This window comes from Felis catus, chromosome F1, assembly GCF_018350175.1.
Source record: "Felis catus isolate Fca126 chromosome F1, F.catus_Fca126_mat1.0, whole genome shotgun sequence".
Taxonomy (NCBI): domain Eukaryota; kingdom Metazoa; phylum Chordata; class Mammalia; order Carnivora; family Felidae; genus Felis; species Felis catus.
In genome coordinates, this window is record NC_058384.1 from 21,015,369 (window position 1) to 21,036,344 (window position 20,976).

At 44.8% G+C, this 20,976-nt stretch overlaps 2 protein-coding genes and 1 long non-coding RNA gene across 4 annotated transcripts in view; 2 read left to right on the plus strand and 1 right to left on the minus strand.

Moving 5' to 3' along the window:
• Nucleotides 1-524: 524 nt before the first annotated feature.
• On the minus strand, nucleotides 525-20,974 carry NPHS2 (NPHS2 stomatin family member, podocin). Its single transcript, XM_023247332.2, has 8 exons — nucleotides 20,441-20,974; nucleotides 16,843-16,946; nucleotides 12,214-12,286; nucleotides 10,044-10,126; nucleotides 6,805-7,008; nucleotides 4,026-4,081; nucleotides 2,479-2,557; nucleotides 525-1,377 (listed from the first exon to the last, which is right to left on the minus strand). Exons 1-8 carry the CDS (start codon nucleotides 20,697-20,699, stop codon nucleotides 1,099-1,101), a joined length of 1,137 nt encoding a protein of 378 aa, XP_023103100.1. The 5' UTR covers nucleotides 20,700-20,974; the 3' UTR covers nucleotides 525-1,098.
• LOC109495606 lies at nucleotides 1,348-6,779 on the plus strand. The gene is made up of 5 exons (XR_002739081.2): nucleotides 1,348-1,484; nucleotides 4,056-4,121; nucleotides 4,626-4,754; nucleotides 5,910-6,212; nucleotides 6,457-6,779. It is a non-coding gene; the product is annotated as an uncharacterized LOC109495606 (long non-coding RNA).
• The window catches only part of TDRD5 (tudor domain containing 5), a 109,207-nt gene continuing 109,164 nt past the window's right edge, over nucleotides 20,934-20,976 (plus strand). Inside the window, exon 1 of one of the 2 annotated variants that reach the window (XM_045048473.1) lies at nucleotides 20,934-20,967. The gene's annotated coding sequence lies outside the window, so the exon portion shown is untranslated. The remainder of the gene's footprint in view (nucleotides 20,968-20,976) is intronic. The other variant, XM_045048472.1, reaches the window with a different exon arrangement.

Sequence of the window (20,976 nt, forward strand, 5' to 3'; positions counted from 1 at the left end):
TTCAGATTTGAAGCAACATGTATCGGGTAAATGCTTTTGTCCTTTTTTTTATTTCTCTATTTTATTTTTTTATTAATTTTTTTTAATGTTTATTTATTTTTGAGAGAGAGAAACAGAGAGTGAATGGGGGAGGGACAGAAAGAGAGGGAGACACAGAATCCAAAGTAGGCTCCAGGCTCCGAGCTGTCAGCAGAGCCTGACGCGGCCTGACGCAGGGCTCAAATTCATGAACTGTGAGATCATGATCTGAGATGAAGTTGGATGCTTAACCAACTGATCTATCCAGGCACCCCTATTCCTCTATTTTAAAGAGGTCTCCAGGGGTGCCTCGGTGGCTCAGTCAGGTAAGCATCTGACTCTTGGTTTCTGTTCGGGTCATGATCTCACGGTTCATGAGACTGAGCCCCGTGACGGGCTCTGCACTGACAGCACGGAGCCTACTTGGGATTCTCTCTCTCCCTCTCTCTACCTCCCCCCCGACCATAAACTTTTTTTTTTTTTTAAAGGAGACTCCAAAAAAGAAATCCTTTTAAATTCTTTAATTAGGTGTAAACTTTATATCCAGACCAAGTGTATCTTATTTTTTTTCTTTTACTCAGGAATATTCAAGTGTCACTATGGTGCAATTATCAAGGTTAGATGTGAATATAGGGTAGAACATACAAGGTTGAGTGTGGTCAGGGAGAAAATGACCAAGACGTGCCTGTGAGGAGTTCATAGTATGGTTGGAGAGAAGCCTGAATCTTAAGTACAAGATTACAGTAAAGTGTGATGAACACAATAATAGGGGCAGGTAGAAAGGGCTACGGAGCACATTTGACCCACATCTTTGGGTCTTTCCAAAGTAGAATGTTGGCTAAAGCTCTTTCCCATAATTACTCTGATTAAATGAGGCATCTAAACCTGTTATATGGTTTCTCTGTCATTACATCATCTCATCGTCTTCTCATGCAGATTCCTGAATTGTGACTGTGTGCATTCCAAGGGCATTCCATATGGCAACCAAAGAAAGGGCAGGAGGTGAGGACAGAGTGCCTGACTCAGGGATGTGGCTGTTATAAGTCAGGCCCCTTCCAGTCACGTTACCCTTGGCTCTTCCTATAACATGGGAGAGTCTTTCTTTTTAGGATTTGGTGGCTCAACAGGTCTGGAAGGATTTGGTAAGGGGAGGCTTCCTTGAGCTCTGTTGCTGGGGGAAGACAGGAAATTTAGCAAGTCAAACGGCAAAGGCAAAACCACTGTGGAAGGTTTGTCTGTGGACAAGGACTGGAGCGTGTGGAGGTATCGCAGCTGAGCGGCAGCCGGAGTGCCCGCTAGGATCTCAGCTGCTGTTCTCAGGGACTCGGAGGCGGCCTTCTCCCCTTCCGCAGCGATCACCTAGAGAACGGATGTGCAGAGAAGCAAAGTGAATTTTCCTCCTCGTTCCTCCAAGGCTTTCCTCACTATTCAGGGTTCCTCAGCAAACATGGAGCATGGAGCACCTAGTAGGTGACGGGCACCGTCAGGCACAGGGCAGACTGCCCTGTTTTTCAAGGATCTGGTCCAGGGGAGACAGGTGATACTACTGGTGTAATTTAGGGCAGAATCTGTCAAGGGCCCTGACAAGCAGAGTGAAGTGTTGAGGGAGTTGTTATGTCTGCTGGGCCTTGAAAGATTAGTAGGATTTTGCCATATTGAGAAAAAGTTGGCCGGCATTCTAGGCAAGGTCGTGGAAGCCCGAAAGGGGGACTCCTAACTAGGGCAAAATGAACAGTAAGCATTTCAGAAGAAAAAGCACTCAGCTCACCATCCAAATGTCACCGTCGAGTGGACAAAGAGGGCGACCCAGAAGTCGGGAAGGTACTCTGCCCAGCGGACCACTTCCTTCCCTCCCTCCTCCTCCTCTCCACACTCCACGGTTACTGACCTCTTCTGTGGTAGGGTTTTCTCCACGTGCTTTCTGTTCTTTAAGAGACGTCTGTCTCTCCTTCTGTCCTCATTTTCCTTATCCTGACACCCGTCCCCCCACCCCCACCTTGGTCCTCGGGAGCTGCCGGCAGCCACATCCGTGCCACTCACTGGCGTGGCCGCGTGGAGGCTGCGAGCTGCGCAGCCTTCCCTCGGCTCTGGCGTTGTGGGAATTGGGCCCTCATCATGGTCACCCCTGCACAGCTCGCACAGAGGTAGGGACACAGGTCTGGTGTCATTCACATAGAGGTGACGGGTGACTGGCATTCCCTAGGGAAAGGCGTCAGCACAAGAGAAGGATGAAGGGTGGAGAACGCCCTTAAGGAGAGGGAAGGCAAGACTCCAGAAGGAGGAGGTGGTCACTGTTACCAGTAGCTTCAGAGAGAGGGCGTAAGAGAGATGGTTTTAATAGAGTGGGGTGGGGGGCACAAGCCTGCGTCCTCCCAGCTCCTGCACAGATGCGAGGTGAGGAAGCAAAGGGGACATGTTCTGCAGGAGCAGGCCTGGAGAGCGGGCGCGGCGCTGGCTCACCCGCGCTCTGGCCTGTCTCTGCGCTTCGGCTTCCATAGCCAGTGAGTGCTGGAGCCCGGCCGGCAGCCTCACATCCTTACTGGAAGAGAGAGACAGTGGGCACGTGGTAAGCAGCACTGCTTGCAGCAGCCGGGGCTTCCTACAGGCTGGCCACCCGTGCAGCAAATTCGGACCGCTCAACGGGGTGTCCTGTCCCTAGACTCTGAGGTAGACAGTGGCAGGGGAGAGCATCTCAAAAGTCAGTGCCTCAAATGCAGACTGCTGTCGTCTCGGATGTTACCGTAGAGCTGTGGCTTTTTTTCGACAAGTAGAACACGTTTTTTGGTTGATGGGTTGTTACGATCTTTCCCACTTACAGTTTAGGCTAAATCCCAGCTATTAAATTTGAATACTGAAAACAGTCTTGGGGCACCTGGGTGGCTCTGTCGGTTAAGTGTCCCGACTCTTGATTTTGACCCAGGTCATGATCTCATGGTTTGTGAGACTGAGCCCTACGTAGAGCTCTGTGCTGACAGCATGGAGCCTGCTTGGGATTCTCTCCCTCTCTGCCCCTCCTCCACTCACGTGCTCTCTCTCAAATAAATAAAAGATAAAAAGCACATAACCTTTAAGAAGAAACACAGCCTTGAAGGGCCATACTATTAAGAACAAGGGAACTCATCTAAGTTTATAAAGGAATGATTTTGAAAAGAGTAGAACTGACCAGACAAGAGTAATACTTAATGTATTACATAAAAGATACAAAATTGTATTTTTACCCTATTTGAAACTATGAAAATCACACAGAAAACAATTTGGCAGTTCCAGGCAAAGTTAAACACAGAGTGACCGTATGGTCCAGTAATTCTATTCCTGGTTGTATCTGAAAACGTGTTTGCACAAAACTTGCACCTGAGCGGTCACTGCAGTGTTGTTCATAATAGTCCTAAAGTGGAGACAACCCAAATGTCTGTGACCGAATGAGTAGATAAGCCAGATGTGGAGGATTATCTGACCATAAAAAGGAATGAAGTGCTGATACCCGCTTCACCATGGAGGAACCTTAAGAACAATATGTTAAGTGAAAGAAGCCAAACGCAAAGGGCCATATAATATATGACTACCTTTGCATGAAATGTCCAGGACCGCCAAATCCAGAGAGGAGACCCGTGCTGTCAGGCTGAGGGGGTAAGTGAGCAGTGAGGGGTTCCTGCCTAATGGGTGTGGGCTTTCTCTTTGGGCTGATGAAAATGGTAGTGATGGTTACACCACTCTGTGAAAATAATAAAACTCTTGATTGTACTTTAAAACGGTTATAATGGTCCATTTTTATGTTATGTGAATTTTAGCTCAAAAAAAATTTTTTTAATCCATGAAAGGAATTTGCCTAAATGTTACAGTGGTTCTGTTATGGCTATGAGTACTGGGTAATTTTTTCCTTTTTCCAAATTTATGCTAATGTGGCTATAATACTCAACTCACTGAAAATAATTTTTGAAATTATTAAAAAAAAAAACCAACACATTTCCTTTTATCATATTATCTTTCCTGGTTGATTTCCTACCCACATTTCTGTTCTCTCCACTTTGATTCCCCAGATACAGGTCACTGAATCCAAGGCCACCTGTGGAGGGAAGAATTGAGATGTCAGTGAGAACCTCCAGGTGAGGGAAGCACCTCTACGCCCTCATGGCCCTTGTTCTGTACTGAGGAAGTACATTTCCTCTGAAAGGACTTTTGTGTTAGCATTACCGTACCTTGCAAAGAGTTGCTTAACTTTGCACGGTGCCACTCAACAAACATTTGTGGAATTAAAGATGGCGTGGTAGGCTGAATAGTGGCTTCCAAAGACAACCGTGTCCTAATCCTCAGAGCCTGTGAATGTTACCCCAGAAGAGCCCTTGCAGATGGGATTAAGTTAGAGGATCTGAAAATGGGGAGAGTATCTTGGGTCTTCCCAGTGGGCCCCAAATGCAGTCACAAGTGTCCTGTTAAGAGGAAAGCAGAGAGAGGTGTGACTACAGGAGAGGAGAAGGTGACGTGATTCTGGGGGCAGAGACTGGAGTGATGGGTTGTGAACGTGGAGGAAGGGGCCGCAAGCCGGGGAAGGTGGGGGAGAGGGGGCTGAGAGAAGCTGGAAAATGCAAGGAAACGAATTCTCCCCTCAGAACTTCCAGAAGGAAGTGGCCCTGCTGACTGACACCTTGACTTTGGCCCCAGTGAAGCTGATCTGGCACTTCTGGCCTTCGGAAGTGTAACAGACTAGACCGGCATCATTTGAAGTCCCCGAGTTTGTGGTAATTTGTTACAGAAGCCGTGGGAAACCGATACAGATGGTGTAGTTGTTAAATCTGTTTTAAGATGCATCTATTAGAGAAACCAGAGTCTACTGTCTCCCAAATGGCTGTCATTTAAATACAGGTGCCTCCTTCCCGCCAGTGGCACCCATTCCCCCCACTTCCCAGACCCACAAGGCAGGAGAAAGGCAACTGTGGGCTCTGGAAAGGAGGGGAGAGGACGGAGCTATGCATGTGGACCCACACTTTTCCTTTTAAATGATTTCTGATGATTTCTCAGTGGCTACAGTCAGCTAGCTTCGTGCATGGAGAGCCCTGAGGAGGCTGGCTAATCTGGGGGTTAGGGTTGGGGTGATGACAGGAAGGGATGTTGAAAAGAGGAGGTGGCGTCTTAAAGGACAAAGAGGGTTTTGCCTGCGGGGAGAAGGGAAGCAGCCCAAGAGGAGGCGTGCAAGTATGAAGTGTTGCATGCGGGCCAGGCGCCAAGTGCACGGGGTTAGCTGCCCAGGCGGAGTAGGGGGAGTAACAGTGGGGTCACTCATTCGCTCATCCAAAGCACACTATCTGACTGCTGTGGGACAAGCCCGGTAACAGGTGCTGAGAACAGAGAGACGAATAAAATATGACCCCTGCCCTTATGGAGTCCATAATCCAGGAAGACAAATGTGTGAATACATAAAAATTCAGTGTAACAAAGGCAAGCTTGTGTGTCCAGAGTCTGGACCCTTTCCTTTACCCTTTAGAGGGGAGAGATGAATAGGAAGAAAGGCTGAGGTGGACGAGGGGGAACACGCTGGAGTGGTTTTATTTTGTTTATTTTTTTTTAAATGTTCATTTTTGAGAGAGAGAGAGAGAGAGAGAGAGAGAGAGAGAGAGTGATCGTGGATGAGGGGCAGAGAGAGGCAGAGAGAGAGAATCCCAAGCAGGCTCTGTGATGTCAGCGTAGAGCCCGACGGGGGGACTCGATACCATGAACTGTGAGACCATGACCTGAGCCGAAATCAAGAGTGGACACTTAACTGATGGAGCCCCCCAGATGCCCCCATGCTAGAGTGGTTTTGAAATTCCAGAGCAGCAACTACCTGTGTTCTTCTTATTCTAACTTTTTTCTTTTTTGGTTCTCTTGTTTTCTCAATTTTCTCCTTCTCCACCAAGATGCTAATCTCAGTTTTATGAGTAACAAGTTGGACAAATCACAGACACCTGGGTACTTCACCTTCTAAGATTAGTGACTGCTCAGGCCCCATCAGACGCAATCGTTACCAACGCCTTTGACCCTGAGGCCCTGCTGTTGGAGGTCCTCCGTTTGACTAGACAACGTTCGTACCCTCCTAACTCAATCCTGGGCTCAAGGCCTCAATGACAGGGTCCCTCACTGGTCGTAACTGCCATGTGACTGGCCGGCTGCCCGGAATCCTGCTTTGTTTTCACTCTCAACACCTTTGCCGACTCGTCTCGGTAAGAATCAAAGATGTCCAGCCTGGCCGCGGGCGCGTTTGCTGAGCGTGCTGTGCTGTCTGCGGGCTGGATGGGGCTGCTTGTGAGGTGGTTCTTGCTCCCCAATTCCTGCCCTGATCCCCAATCAATTAAATGCAGATGACTGATTGCGAGATTAACCACTAAGGGTCTGTGACATCTTACCTCTTTTGATCTGAAAGTCTTATTTGAACTTAGTATTTAACTTTGCTGTTTTCCCAACTAGGCCGTAAGCTCCCAGGAACCATTCCTGACCACCTGCGTATAACCACCACCCTGTCCTGTCCAGCCCCGCCATCCCTGCCAGCTCTCACTCCCACACTTTGTGCTATGTGGGCACTTCGCAGTGAGTCCAAAGCCACTGGGGCAGGGTTAAGAGCAGAACCTATGGCAGCGACTGACTAGTCATCACCAGATTGACCCAGGGTCAAATTTGGTGGCCTCTTCCTTAGCGGTCAGCTTAGCAGTGAAGGTCTGACACATGCTTCCACAGCACATGCTTCGATAAGTGGCTAACGAAGAAATGAATAAAAGAGCTATTTCAACATACTTGATGTTAAATTTATCTAAGTACCTTCATATCTTGGGCAATGCTCTTCCTCTCTAGAAGAATCTCAGTGAGGGAGCGATGTGCTAGGAGACGCTTCATGGTGGTTTGCACAAGAAACTGGACAGCTTTGGACACGTGAGCAAGACTGCTCAGGAGAAGAGAGGCATTTTCCATTCGGTAGTAGCAGATGGCATCTATCTCCATTATAAACATGTCTTTGGTCACAACCTGGGCAGAAAAAAGAGTTTGGATAACAGGCCTTATGTTAGGGCTCCTTTCCCAGGTGGGGATAGAGAAGCTAAATGTGTTCAAAGGAAAGCTTCTCAGTAAGATTACAGCCAGAAAAAAAAAAGTCATTGGCCCACGCTTTATTCAAAATAGATGTGTTTTTGAAGATTACAGAGTTTTTATTAAACACAATAAAGAACTCACAATTTAAAGGAATCCTGTTGTAAATGGCTTTGTAAAAATATCAGGAATACTTTTCTTAGGCGAAAACATCCAGTTAATTGTATACCAGACCTTTTTAACCTGAGGCCGAAAGAACCCCGATGCTGAAAGAGAAGCACGTTCTGGGAAACGAGCACTCTGATGAGTTGCTTGCTGGGAGTACGAACGCTAGAGGGCAGACTGGCGACGCACACCAAGAGCCCTAAACGCTGCACATGCTCAACATTTCCGTCTTAGACGCTTACCACAAGGACATATTTTAAGGATTTAGCTGCAAAGATGTCATTCACAGCGTTGCTTATTATCATAAAAAATTAGAACTAAATAGTCACCATAGGGAATTGGGAATTGTGGTGTATCCATATGCTATGTGTCCATTGAACACAAAGGGGTAGAAACATAGCTAATATATGCAAACGTGATCACAACAGTGTTGACTGAAAAAGGCATGTTATGAAGCAGTATGGTATGTATACCTGTCTGTAAATATAACAACACACATGGAAAAATCTGAAAAGATACACTCCAAAATGACAATACCTGTCTATAGATATATATAGGATGGGGCGCCTGAGTGGGTTAGTTGGTTAAGCGTCCAACTCTTGATTTCAGCTCGGGTCATAACTGGGTTCATGGGATCCAGCCCCACATCAGGCTCTGTGCTGACAGTGCAGAGACTGCTTGGGATTTTTTTTCTCTCTCTCTCTCAAAATAAATGGATAAACATTAAAAAAAAAAAAAAGAATTTAGATATGCATAGGATATAAATATAAATATGTATACGTATATACCATTTATATGTATATATATGATACATATAGGATTAGGGGTAAGTTTTATTTCTTCCCTTTTTACCTTTAATTATCCAAAATAAGCCTCTTAAAAATTTATGTATTATTTGTATTTAACAAAAGATGGAATGAGAAAGACCTTCAAATGGACAGTGGGAGACAATTTAGGAAAAGTTTACAAATCTAAATTACTAATACAAAAATCTGGATATTTACTTTTAGTTTTTAATTGTGGCAAAATACACGTAACATCCAATTTACATTTTAATTTTTTTTTTTTTTAGGGAGAGAGAGTGCGAGCTGGGGAGAGGGATAGAGGGGAGACAGAGAGAGAGTGAGGGAGAGATTCTCAGGCAGGCTCCATACCCAACATGGAACCCAATGCAGGGCTCAATCCCATGACCCCAGGGTCATGACCCGAGCTGAAATCAACAAATGCCCAACCGACTGAGCCACCCAGGTGCCCCATCTCTTTTAACCATTTTTAAGCATACAATTCAGTAGTAGTATGTTATACAAGTCACATTGTGGTACAACCAGTCTCCAGAACTCTCTTTTATCTTGCAGAAGTGAAATCCATTAAACAACTCCCCACTCCTTTCCCCCAACTTCTGCAACCACCATTCTACCTTCTGTCTCTATGAATCTGACTACTCTAAGTACCTCATATAAATGTAATCCTAAGAATATTTGTCTTTTTGTGATGGCTTAATTCACTTAGCTCAATGTTCTGAAGGTTCATCCATGATGTAGCATATGTCAGAATTTCCTTCCTTTTAAAGGCTGTGTAATATTCCATTGTATGTACCACATTTTGTTTTCCAGTCAGTCATCAGTGGACACTAGGGTTATTTTCATCTTTGGCTATTGCGAATAATGCTGCCATGAACATAGGGATGCAAATATGTCTTCAAGACCTCGCTTTCAATTCTTTGGGGTATGTACCCAGAAGTGGAATTGCTGGATCAAATGGTTAATTCTATTTTTGATTTTTTGAGGAATTGTTTTCTATAGCAGCTGTTTTCTATAGCAGCTGCACCATTTTACTTTCCCACAAACAGTGCACAACACAATTTCTCTACACCTTTGCTAACCCTTGTTATTTTGTTGCTGCTGTTGTTGTTTGTTTTTATAGTAGTCATTCCAACAGGTGTGAGGTGGTATCTCATTGTGGTTTTGATTTGCCTTTCTCTAATGATTAGTCTGCTGAGCATCTGTTCATGTGTTTGTTGGCCATTTGTGTATCTTCTTTGGAGAAATATCTGTTCAAGTCTGTATTAGTTAGGGCTCTCCAGAGAAATAGAATCATTAAATCATTAGGGTGTGTGTGTGTGTGTGTGTGTGTGTGTGTGTGTGTGTGAGAGAGAGAGAGAGAGAGAGAGAGAGAGAGAGAGAGAAACAGTAATTGGCTTACACAATTGTAGAGGCTGATTAGTCCAAAATCTTCAGGGCAGGCCAACAGGCTGAAGACCCAAGGAAGAGCGACGTTGCAGCTCGAGGCTGAGAGCAGTCTGCTGGCAGAATTCCCTCCTCCCAATGGGAGGTTAGTCTTATGGCCTTCAACTCATTGGATGAGGCCCACCTACATTATGGAAGGTAATCTACTCAAAATCTACTGATTTAAATATTAGCCTTATCTAAAAAATACCTTCACAACAATACTCAGATATGTTTGACCAAGTTTGGGTGCCATAGCTTAGCTAAGCCGACACGTAAAATTAACCATCACAAAGTCCTTTGCCCATTTTTAATTGAGTTGTTTGCTTTCTTGTTGAGTTATAAGATTTCTTTATATATTCTGAATATTATCAGGTATATTATTTGCAAATATTTTCTTCCATTCCATAGATTACCTGTTCATCTTTTGATCATGTCCTTTGAAACACAGAAGTTCTTAATTTGATATAGTCCATACCTTTCCTTTTCTACTTTTGAACTTAAATATTATTTTGCCTTGGATCAGGCCTGGTAGCTCAGCCATATGAAATGTAGAGAGAAAGCAAAATCCATCATTTGGCTTACCTCATGAAAGGGTATCTCCAAGGTTTGGAGACGAAGGTCGACCTTGTGGTAGGTATCCAGGCAGGGCAGAAAGAAGAAAAGGCCTAGAAGAGGGGGCAGGGAAATTAACAGGTGAATAATTAGTAGGGAGACTGCTTGGGGTTCACCTCTTTGGTGTCAGGTCGCATATTGCATTGTTTTTCTTAGCCTCCAAATACACACAGATCATTGGGCAATCCCACCTCCACCCCTATAATGTGTTTGTGGTTGCTAAGGTTACCATATAAATTTTTTTGTTCAATCTAGGACACTTGTGAGGATGAAAGGAGAGCACTGTTACAATGTACTCCAGGAAACTGGCATTAACAGGGATTAGCCCCAGCAAAATGGGCCGAATGGTTACCTCGGTCATGGTGCTGACCCCTCCAGATCTTGAGTAACATGTCTGTCCTCTTCACTAGATTTGAACTCCCTAGCAAGAGTGTCTTATGCACTATTGCTAGCTTTAGTGCCTGACATAGTGCCTTTTAGGTGCTCTGTAAAATTATTTTTGAATGCATGCACGTACCAGGATGACAAACTTTAGAGCCAGCAACCTCCCTGTGGTACTTCTTAAAATGTGAGCCCCCGAGGTAGCACAATAGCAATATCATGATACCAGCCATTGAGTTGGTTCATTATTCCTTATGTACTTAATGTAATGTACAGGGTTAATGGGCAATAAATAGTTTTAGATTGATTTATCGAGATTTTCTGAGAGCCAGTGGGCAATGTGGGCTCCAGCAATCGCCAAAGCCTTACTGGAGCCAGGAGCACCTCACAGAGCCCAGGACCTCTCTGAGGAGCAGCCCAGCTACTGGCCCTTTCTAGCCCCAATAAAGAAGGAGGCCGACAATTAGAACCAGAACAAGATGGTCGCTGTCCTAGACTACAGGGTCTAGTTCTACTTTTATGTGGACCCATCTACTTGTCCTGAATCATCAAACTCTGATTTGTGTCCTCTAGTCTAGTCTCTCTTCTCTGCTTTTTCTGTTTTCCTGGCTTAGTACTTGGACCCTTTCCAATATATGCACAGTGGGACTTTGTTCCTTCCTATGACTTCCTGGCTGGCTTGGATCTCTAAACCCCAACGACTAGACTTTATAGGCTAACCATGCTTCTATCTGTGCACCATAATCAGCTTGGACCTCTAGAGAGCAACTCTACTAAACTGTAAGGTCCTAGAGATCAGAAACCATGTCTCATTTATCCACCTTCATCTCCCTGGTAGTTTTTTTTTTTTTAATGTTTATTTATTTTTGAGAGAGAGAGAGAGAGAGAGAGAGAGAGAGAGAGAGAGGAAATGAATGAGTCGGGGAGGGGCAGAGAGAGAGGGAGACACAGAATCTGAAGCAGGATCCAGGCTCTGAGCTGTCAGCACAGAGCCTGATGCAGGCTCAAACTCACAGAACAGTGAGATCATGACCTGAGCCAAAGTCTGCCGTTTAACCAACTGAGCCACCCAGGTGCCCCCATCTCCCTGGTAGTTATATAGTATCTAAAATACAGGAGGTGCTCAGTCTATGTTTTCTAAGTTCCATGAACCAAAGGCCAATTTTCCACTTGGATGCTAGACTTTGCCTATCTCCCATGGTTTGGTCTGACCCCTAGATTCTGAACTAGCTCAGCTTTGCTCTGAGAATTGACAGCACTCTAACCAAATACACATTCTGCTCAAACCAGTGCCCAGCCATGGGCCCTAAGCCTACTTGCTACTCCAGCCAGCCTGGCCCTGGCATTTGACTTTCTGCACCCATCCTCTCTCTTGGTCACTGTGACCTGGTGGTAATGCTCTCTGACTGATCTTTCATAACCTGTGCTACAAATAACAGAGGGGTGCCTGGGTGGCTCAGTCGGCTAAGCATCCAGCTCCTAGTTTTGGTTCAGGTCATGATCTCACGGCTCTTGAGTTTGAGCCCCACATTGGGCTCTATGCTGATGGCACAGAGCCTGCATGGATTCTCTCTTTCTTCCTCACTGCCCCTCACCTGCTCTCTCTCTCTCAAAATAAATAAACTTAAAAACTTTAAAAAGATTAGAAAATGCAAATACCATGGATCAAGTTATTTCATATAATCTGAGGTCCAAATGACAAATATGCATGGATTGAAGAAATTGGCAAGTCTATGGGGGATAAAAATGTGTTTCGTACCAGGGCCTTTGGCTCTTCCAGGAAGTAGATGTCCCAGTCGGAATATTATTACTCTCTCATACTCCTGTACAACCTAAAGGGAAAGATTATACTTTTGAAACATTCCAAGAAAGAAAAATAAAGTCTTCAAAAGGCCTTGGCAAGAGAGTGATCCTAAATATCAGAAAACTTTAGTTCTGAGAACCAAGAAGAAATTTCTATTAATATTTACATTTCCGAAATCTACACTTAGCAAGTGGAGAATTTCAGAAACATGTTATTTTTTTGAACCCATGAACAGAATTTTGTTTAAAGAGTCATGATTATTTAAAAAAATACTTCTACTATGTCCAACATATCTAAGTCAAGAAAATCACAGCATGTTTTATCTTGTATTTTCCTGGGACTTCTGCATTATTAGCTTTTATATGTGTCACGCATTAGCTATTTAATAGAGAGGGTATATTTTAATACCACTTGTGATATTTTGTTTCAAACTGCAATTTTTCTGAGGTTGCTTCAAAATCATTCAATTGGCTTTTAATTTGTCTATTCTCATTGGTGATGTATCTAGAAAAATTAAGTGCACCCTGGAAATGTGTAGTTATTTTGTAAATGGCAAAAGGGAAGATTCTCTGTGTAGAATGTCTGTGTATTAGAAGAGAGACAGGAAAGTTAATGAACACTACTTCAAAAATAAACTTCATTTTCTGGCCCAGTATCAAGATTTGGGTTCCAATGCTTGCTTATCATTAGCTTACATGGTCTGTTGTTTTGTATATATGCCCCCACCTGTGAACTGTTGAATGAACAAATGATTATTTGTGACTGAGCCATATATCTATTTTCCTTCTTCATTCTCTTTCCGCTTTAGAAAGCTCCACTGAGGGGCGCTGGTGGCTCATTCAACTCTCGGTTTCAGCTCAGGTCATGATCTCAGAGTTCATGAGTTCAAGCCCCACGTCAGGTTCTGTGCTGGCAGCGCAGAGCCTCCGTGGGATTCTCTCTCACTCTCTCTCTGTTCCTGCCCCATTTGCACTGTCTCTGTGTCTCTCAAAATAAAACAGTCAATTATTAAAATGTAACAAAGAGACCAAAAGTAACACATTTTGAAGTGTGCTTCTTAGGGTAACAGGCTCCACTCTTCCACTATAAGTTCCTTGGGGTCAAGAACCATGTCTTGTTGATCCTGCTGAGTCTTACAGCTCCTGTGCCTGAACGCTGCCTTGGTTCTGTTGCTTGGTGAAACAACGAATGAGAATGAATGTCTAGATTTGGTTTCCAGAGCAGGCCCCAGGCACCCACAATTTCTTGGCTCTCTAGCATTACTTGTTTCTCTTCTGCTTTTATTGGAAGAAACATATTCTTCCTAGAGACGAAGAGGAGTCTCACTCCTTCAAGACCTTGCTCAAATGTAATACCTCATTCTGCTTCAATATGCTCTTCCTAATTGGCTTTTAGGGTTCACCATCTTAAGTGGCCGGACCTGAGAGCCTTCGCCACAATGCGTGGCTGAGTTAGTGTTGGACTCTAGGGCAGCCATACAGGTGCTCAGATCCCCCTTCAAAAGAACCCGCTACCCACTATCTGCTGTCTATAGAAGACACATTTTGGATTAAACGTTACACGTAGATGGAAAGCAAAAGGATAGGAAAGACATACCACACAAACAGCAACCAAAAGAAAGCAGAAGCAGCTATACAGATACCAGACAAAATGGAATTTAAAACAAACACACAAAAAATGTTATAGGTGATAAAGAGGGACACTACATAACAATAAAAGGGTCGATGCATTAGGAAAGTATAACAATGATAAACATGTATGCACCTAAAAACAGAGATCTAAAACATAAGAAGCAAACACCAAGAGAATGAAAACAGAAATAGACAATTCAAGCAACCCTAATAGTTGGAGATTTTAATATTCCACTTCCCTTTTTTTTAAGTTTATTAATTTATTTTGAGAGAGAGAGACAGAAAGAGTGTGAGCAAGTAGAGGAGGGGCACAGAAAGAGAGGGAGAATGAGAGAAGTATGGGGCTTGAACTCATGAACCGTGAGATCATGACTGTAACCGAAGTCAGACACTTAACCAAATGAGCCACCGAGGCACCCCTTTAAAAATTTTTTTTTTAACGTTTATTTATTTTTGAGACAGAGACAGAGCATGAATGGGGGAGGATCAGAGGGAGGGAGACACAGAATCTGAAACAGGCTCCAGGCTGTCAGCACAGAGCCCGATGTGGGGCTCGAACTCACGGACCGTGAGATCATGACCTGAGCCAAAGTCGGCCGCTCAACCGACTGAGCCACCCAGGCGCCCGAGGCACCCCTTTAATATTCCACTTTCAATCATGGACAGAACAACTAGACAGAAGATAAAAAAGGAAACGAGATTTGAACAACACGATACACAAATTAGACCTAACAGATGCTGACACACAACTCCACCCAACAACAGCAAAGTATGCTTCCTTCTCAAGAATGCAGGAAATCTCTCGAGGATAGACTAAATGCTAGCCATAAAATAAACCTCGATAAATTTAAAACTACTGAAATTACACACAAAGTATATTATCTTACTACAAAGGAATGAAGTTAGAAATCATTAACAAGGAAATTTGGGGAATTTGCAAATATATAGAAGCTGAACAACACACTCTAAAATAACCAATGGATCAAAGAAGAACTCAAAAGAGAAATTAGAAAATATTTTGACTGAGTGAAAACAATAACACAAGATACCAAAACATATGGGATGCAGCTAAAGCAGTGCTGAGAGGAAAATTTATAGCTGTAGATGCCTATAATAAAAAAGAAGAAATATCTCAAAATAAAACCCTAATTGTCTCCCTTAAGACACTGGAAATACAAGAGCAAACTAAACCTAAAAAAAGCACAGAAGAAAATAACGAAGATTAGAGTGGAAATAAATGCAATTGAAATTAGAAAACCAATAGAGAAAATCAACTAAGCCAAAAGTTGGTTCTTTGAAAAGATCAACAAAGTTGTCAAATATTTAGCTAACCTGACCAAGAAAAAAAAGAAGACTCAAATTTCCAAAATCAGGAATGAAAAGCAATGACAGGAACATCACTCCGGTCCTTATAGGGGAAAAAAAAAGATTATAAAAGAAAATACTACGAACAACTATATGCCCCAAATTAGATAACTGAGGTGAAATGGACAAATTCCTATATAGACACAGTGACCAAAACTGACTTGAGAAAAAGAAACCTGAAAAGACCTAGAAGTAAACGACTGAATTAGTAGTTTTAAAATTTCTCATAGAGAAAAGTCCAGGACCAGAGGCTTCACTGGTAAATTGTGTCATCCATTTGACAAGGAAGTAATACCAGTTCTTCACAGATTCTCCCCAAAAACAGAAGAGGAGGAAAATATGTCCAACTCATTCTCTGAGCCCAGTGTTGTCCTGGTCCCAAAACAAGAGTGAGACATCACAGGAAAAGAAAACTGCAGACCAGTATCTCCTATGAACATAGATGTGAAATCCTCAACAAACTACCAGCAGCCTGAATCCAGAAACCGGTGAAAAGGATTTTACACAACAACCAAGTGGGATTTATGTTAGGAATACGCAGTTGATATAACATTCAAAATTCAGTGAATGTAATACACCGTATCAATGGAATAAAGGGCAAATACCACGTGATCATATCAATGGGTGCAGAAAAGGTGTGGGACAATATTCAACACCCTTTCCTGAAGAGAGAGGAGGAGGAGAGAGAGGAGGCGGAAGAGAAGGAGGAAGAGAAGGTCTTAACGTGAGAAGTATAATCAGCAATGGCCCCAGCAGCACCTGTAGCATTCCAGCCAAGGACATGCTCTTCCCCAGCAGCTCCAGACACTGGTAACAATGGCAGGAGTCTTAGGGCCTGGCTGTTTCTGCCCATGATGAAGCAAACTTAGCTCTGGAGTTCCCTTTCAGGCCAACACTACCTTGGGGCCGGCCACAGTCTGAGGCTCTTTCTGTCCAATCCTTCCTTCACTTCTTACAGCACAGGTATCAGAACCGCATCATTATCTGAAGGCTTTCTTTGCCTACTCTTATTCTCTCTCCCCTTAACCTTTCATAGAAAATGCCTCCCAATAAACCCCTTGCACTTATGTTCCTGTCTTGGCACGTGCTTCCTGAATAGACATGGTCTTTGGTCTTCATTTACTTCGAGGACAGGCATGTGGGCCAAAGAGAATCATCGTTCATAGTACAGAAGCTGCCTGAGAAGTTTCCTGGAAGTGCCAGAAGTGGACATCATGATCTATTCTGGGTTGATCTTTGTGTCGCAGAGTGCAGATGACCTAGACAGAGCCCCTGACCTGAGGGCTCTCAGTCTAACGGGAGAGACTGGGTGCCAACAAAGATTATACACGTGCTAAGTGCTAGAATGGATGTGAAAGCAGAGAGACACGAGAGCACCGGGAAGGAAATGACAGTCTTGGGGAGTCCGGGAAGGCTTCGCAGTTACATTTGAGCAAGGTCTGAAAGGAGTAAGAGCTCTCCTGGCAGACAAGTGGGCGGAAGGCCATTCTATGCAGAGCAGATGGCACATACCAAACCGCAGAAACGGGGACGTGTGGTCAGTGAGAGGCACCGGGAGATTACGTATTGGGTCCTCATGGAATCTCACCTTTATGCAGAACCAGATAGAAAAAGGGAAGGTCACAATGACGAAGAGCAGGGATGTGAGGACAAGAAGCCATTCACAGGCACCTAAACCTGAAGACTTGGTACCTAAAAAAAAAGTTAGGGAATAATTATATTAGAACTTTACCATACTCACTGACTAGCACTTGTTGGTCAGTCCTTGGTATTAGGGGCAGAGGAGACTTTTCTGGAAATTTAGAGTGAGGTGGATGTCAGTGGTCAGTTCCCATGATGGGGCATGTCTGTGAAGGGCTATGCGGGCCTGTGGAAGGTGGAGAAGATTCCTGGAAAGGGGGGGGGGGAATGCCTCAAGTAAGTACAGAATCTGGGCGGAAGGTCTGGGTTCGAGTTCTGGCTCCACCATTTTCTGTCAAATGACCTTAAGCAAGGCACGTGATCTTTCTGAACCTGATTTCTCATCTATGCAATGGGGAGGCTAACTATGCTATATCTGTTATATAGACATAACACTATCTCATAAAATCTCATACCAACACTCTCATGAGACATTTTTCATAGTATCGATGTAAGTATGAAATGGCATAGATGCACAAAAAGTACTGAAGTGTGCTTCTCGTGTACCACGTGTTGAATCCGAGGAGACCGGACCTCTGGTCCGGTGCAGAGGCTCATCTTCCCTGAGCTTACTTCCCCCTCCACTCCTGCCCCAAATGTCCGGATTCCTCCATTGGAGTCCCTTCTTTGGATCAGGGTGTGGATCTCCAGACAGTCGTTACCAAAGTAATGAACTGGACTGCAGAACATCCGGGTTGCTTGGGTGATAAAGGAAAATGTATGAGGGAAAGTTAATCTCAAGAACACAAGCTTCTTGGGGCCTTGTCTTGGTTACATTGTATCCTCAGGGCCTACAATAGTGTCTGACACAACATAGGTGCTCCATAAATATTTGTTGAATCATAAGGCTGAAGAAGTGGATAGTGAAAATTAGTTAAATATAATAGTTATGGAAATCTCAAGAATTTTAATCTCCCAGGTACCGTGACACTGGCCGAAGGGATATCATTTGTGAGTTTAAAAACCTCGTAGAGGACTAGAAGGTGACTAATCATTAGGAATGGTGAAAAGTCCATTTTTGAGGGATGGAAAAAAGAGGAAAATTAATCGGTTAGGCTTGAATATTTGATTTCCATGCCTGTGAAACAGTTGGAAAGGTCATCACCAAATTGATCACTTGAAGAAAACAGATGCAAAACTATGCTAGCACGAAACTAGCATCAGCACTAAATGCTATAGTACATAGTTCCCCAGGTCTGTCCCATGGAACACTAATCCCACAGGGTGCCCCACAAACCAAGAGTTCCCTGGCTAAACAAGTTTAGGAAATACTGTGTACTGTGTCCCAGTGTTCACCTGCATACTGAAGCTACGAGAGTCCCTGCAGTAAAGAAGCATTCTTAGCTTTGTTTAACCTAGGATTTCCCAAACATTTGGCCAGGCAAGTTTTCTCCAAGGAAATTCATGTTCCATAAAATTTATTTCCTTTGCAATCTATTTTGGGAAATGCTACTCTAGCAACATCATATTAGTTTTTACAGCATTCTTTCTTAGGGGCTGTAAGGGTGTTATTGCCATGTTTAATTAGTTTATAAATATATTTCATTTGCCAGTGGTAACCGTGCAAGTAAAAATAAATAAAAGTATATATAGACAAAATAACATCTTAGAAGGGAAGGCATTTTGAGGCCTTCCTACAGTAGTTAGGGATGTGAACAGAAAACTAACAGTTATACTCCAAATCTAACTTACAGCTTTACTCACAAAATATTATTCTCTTGGAATGAGTTCCTTGTATACTCAATTTGTTTGGTTTAAGTGAATGGTGAAATATTAAATGTTAAGGCAGAAGGAGCCTTAGATATGACATAATCTAAGAATCTCCAACATTTCGGTAAGGTGAAGCTCTACTCAGGTCCGAAGCAGCCTGGCCGTGGGAGTGTGGTTCTAGGTGAGAAGGGGATGTTGTTTCTCTTGCTCCCTGTCCCCTGGAAGCCACAGAAAGTTCAGACAAGGGCTCAGCAAGGCCGACTCACCTTCAGTGAGACTTCTCATCTATTGCGTGGAGTCTTGGGCTCCAGTCATTTAATAGCTGGAGAAACTGAGTGAAGCCCACGAAGGCGACGTTACTTGCCTGAGGCCACATAGCCGGTTGGTGGCAGTGCCGGGACCATGACCACAAAGCAGGACCACAAAGCGCGGTACCACGCGAGGATGGGCTTTTCAGTCAGACCACCTTACTCTGGAATTCTGGCTCCTCCACTTCCCAGCTGTAGGTTTTTGGCAAGTTACTTAATTTCTCACCGTGCTCCTCATCAGTGATATGGGAATGATAATACTCCGTAAAATACCCAGTGTGTGCCTGGCACAGAGTTAAAATTCCATACGGGGCAGAGGGCGGGGGCTTTCTTCCTTGCCTATCCTGCCAATGTGGTCTGAGGCATAATACTTACCTCTAACCTCATCCATACTGTGGCATTGACCCAACAAACCTTTAATGACCAGAAGTTTCTGACTGATGAAAGGGCTCAGTTGGGCAAAACAGCATTAACACGGTCCGTATAAACTGCATCCCAGCTGCAGGAATCTTTCATAAGTCATAGCTTTCAACGTTCCAGCATCCACTGTTTTGCTGGTAACCAGGAAATTATGTTAAAATTTCATTGCCAGCAGGAAGCAATACAACACGCTATTCCTTATTTACTATCCTCTAGACCCCTGTCATTCTACACTGAAGGTGTAATGATTTTTTTCTCTTCCATTCATTATGAAAAGGACTGGAAGCAGATATATTTGTTCCTAAGAGTGGCTTCACCCCCAGAAGCCAAAAATATCTATTTTCCTATGATTCCCTCCTTCAGTCTAACTTTCCTGTCTCTTGCAAGGAATCTGTGCAAATTTGGTATATTCTCTGCTCCAAGCTTTGTGCAAAGTGCTTTGGATGGCATATCTCCTTGTACCCTCACCTCTTTCCTCCAAGGTACCTATTGTTGTTATCCCTGGTGCTTAGGTGGTTAAGGCCCTGCCTCTGATCACATGGCTAGTTAGCTGAGTTGGAATCCCAGGTCTGACTCTTCTTGGCTCTGCCGTCAAATGATCATCCCAAAGTTTAAAATACTTTTAGGTAAGACTGGGGATGAGGAGAGAATAATAAGCTACATAGTGGCGTAGAACCACCAACTCAAGAATGTCTTCGCTTAAATTAGGTGCCCCTATACTCATTAGCCACGAAAACTAGCTGCACATTCCTTTGCCATATTCACTGGTCCCCAACCTGGACCACACTCCCCTCCGCTTCCCATCCATGGCTGGCCTCTAAGACCAACGGTATTCAGTTGATGTTATTTGTATTTCTTTTGTATTTTGGTCCCCACCACTTGGTGGAGGGTTGGTGGGTCCTAACCAATTTAGGCCTTTCATTCCCTGGGAACCTGAGCAGGAGCAGGAGGTTGCTCTGGCGTCGGTGGCTCTCGGTGCCATGACTCGTTCCACTTGATGTGACATCCCGTGGTACCACCTGGAGAGACACCCGCCACCTCCCTGCCCATACCCCCGTCCTCCCGTACCTTCCTCGGGCCGCTCGCTCTCCAGCAGCGCCGCCACCTCGGTGCCCTCCTCACCGGAGCCGCGGACCTCATCCACGTCCACCACGGTGGCTGCGGGCGCTGGGGGCTCCCCCCGGCTGCCCGCCCGCTCCCGCCCGGCGTCCCGGCGCCCACGGCCACCGCCGCCCCTCTGGGTCTTCGCCCTCCTGTCCTCCCTGTGGGGGGATCCGGCGCCTCTCCCGCGGGCCTCTCTGGAGGAGCTCCGAGCCCTCCTCTCCATCGTCGGAAGCTGGCCCGGGATCGCGGTCCCTGCAGAGTGGCCCGCGGGCGGGACCAGGGACCATCTTGACCGTGGGCGGGCCCGGGCGGTGCGCGGGGCGGGGCTCTGCTCGCCCGGAGGCGGGACGGCGATTCCCCGAGGCACGCCCGCCCGCCCAGCCCGGCGACTCGCGCGACCTTGGCCACGAGGCGTTTGTGAGAAGCCCGCGTGCCGCTGGGTGTGGCATCAACATGCGTTTCTACGGACGACGATTTGAGCTGTAAAGCAGGTTCGGTTG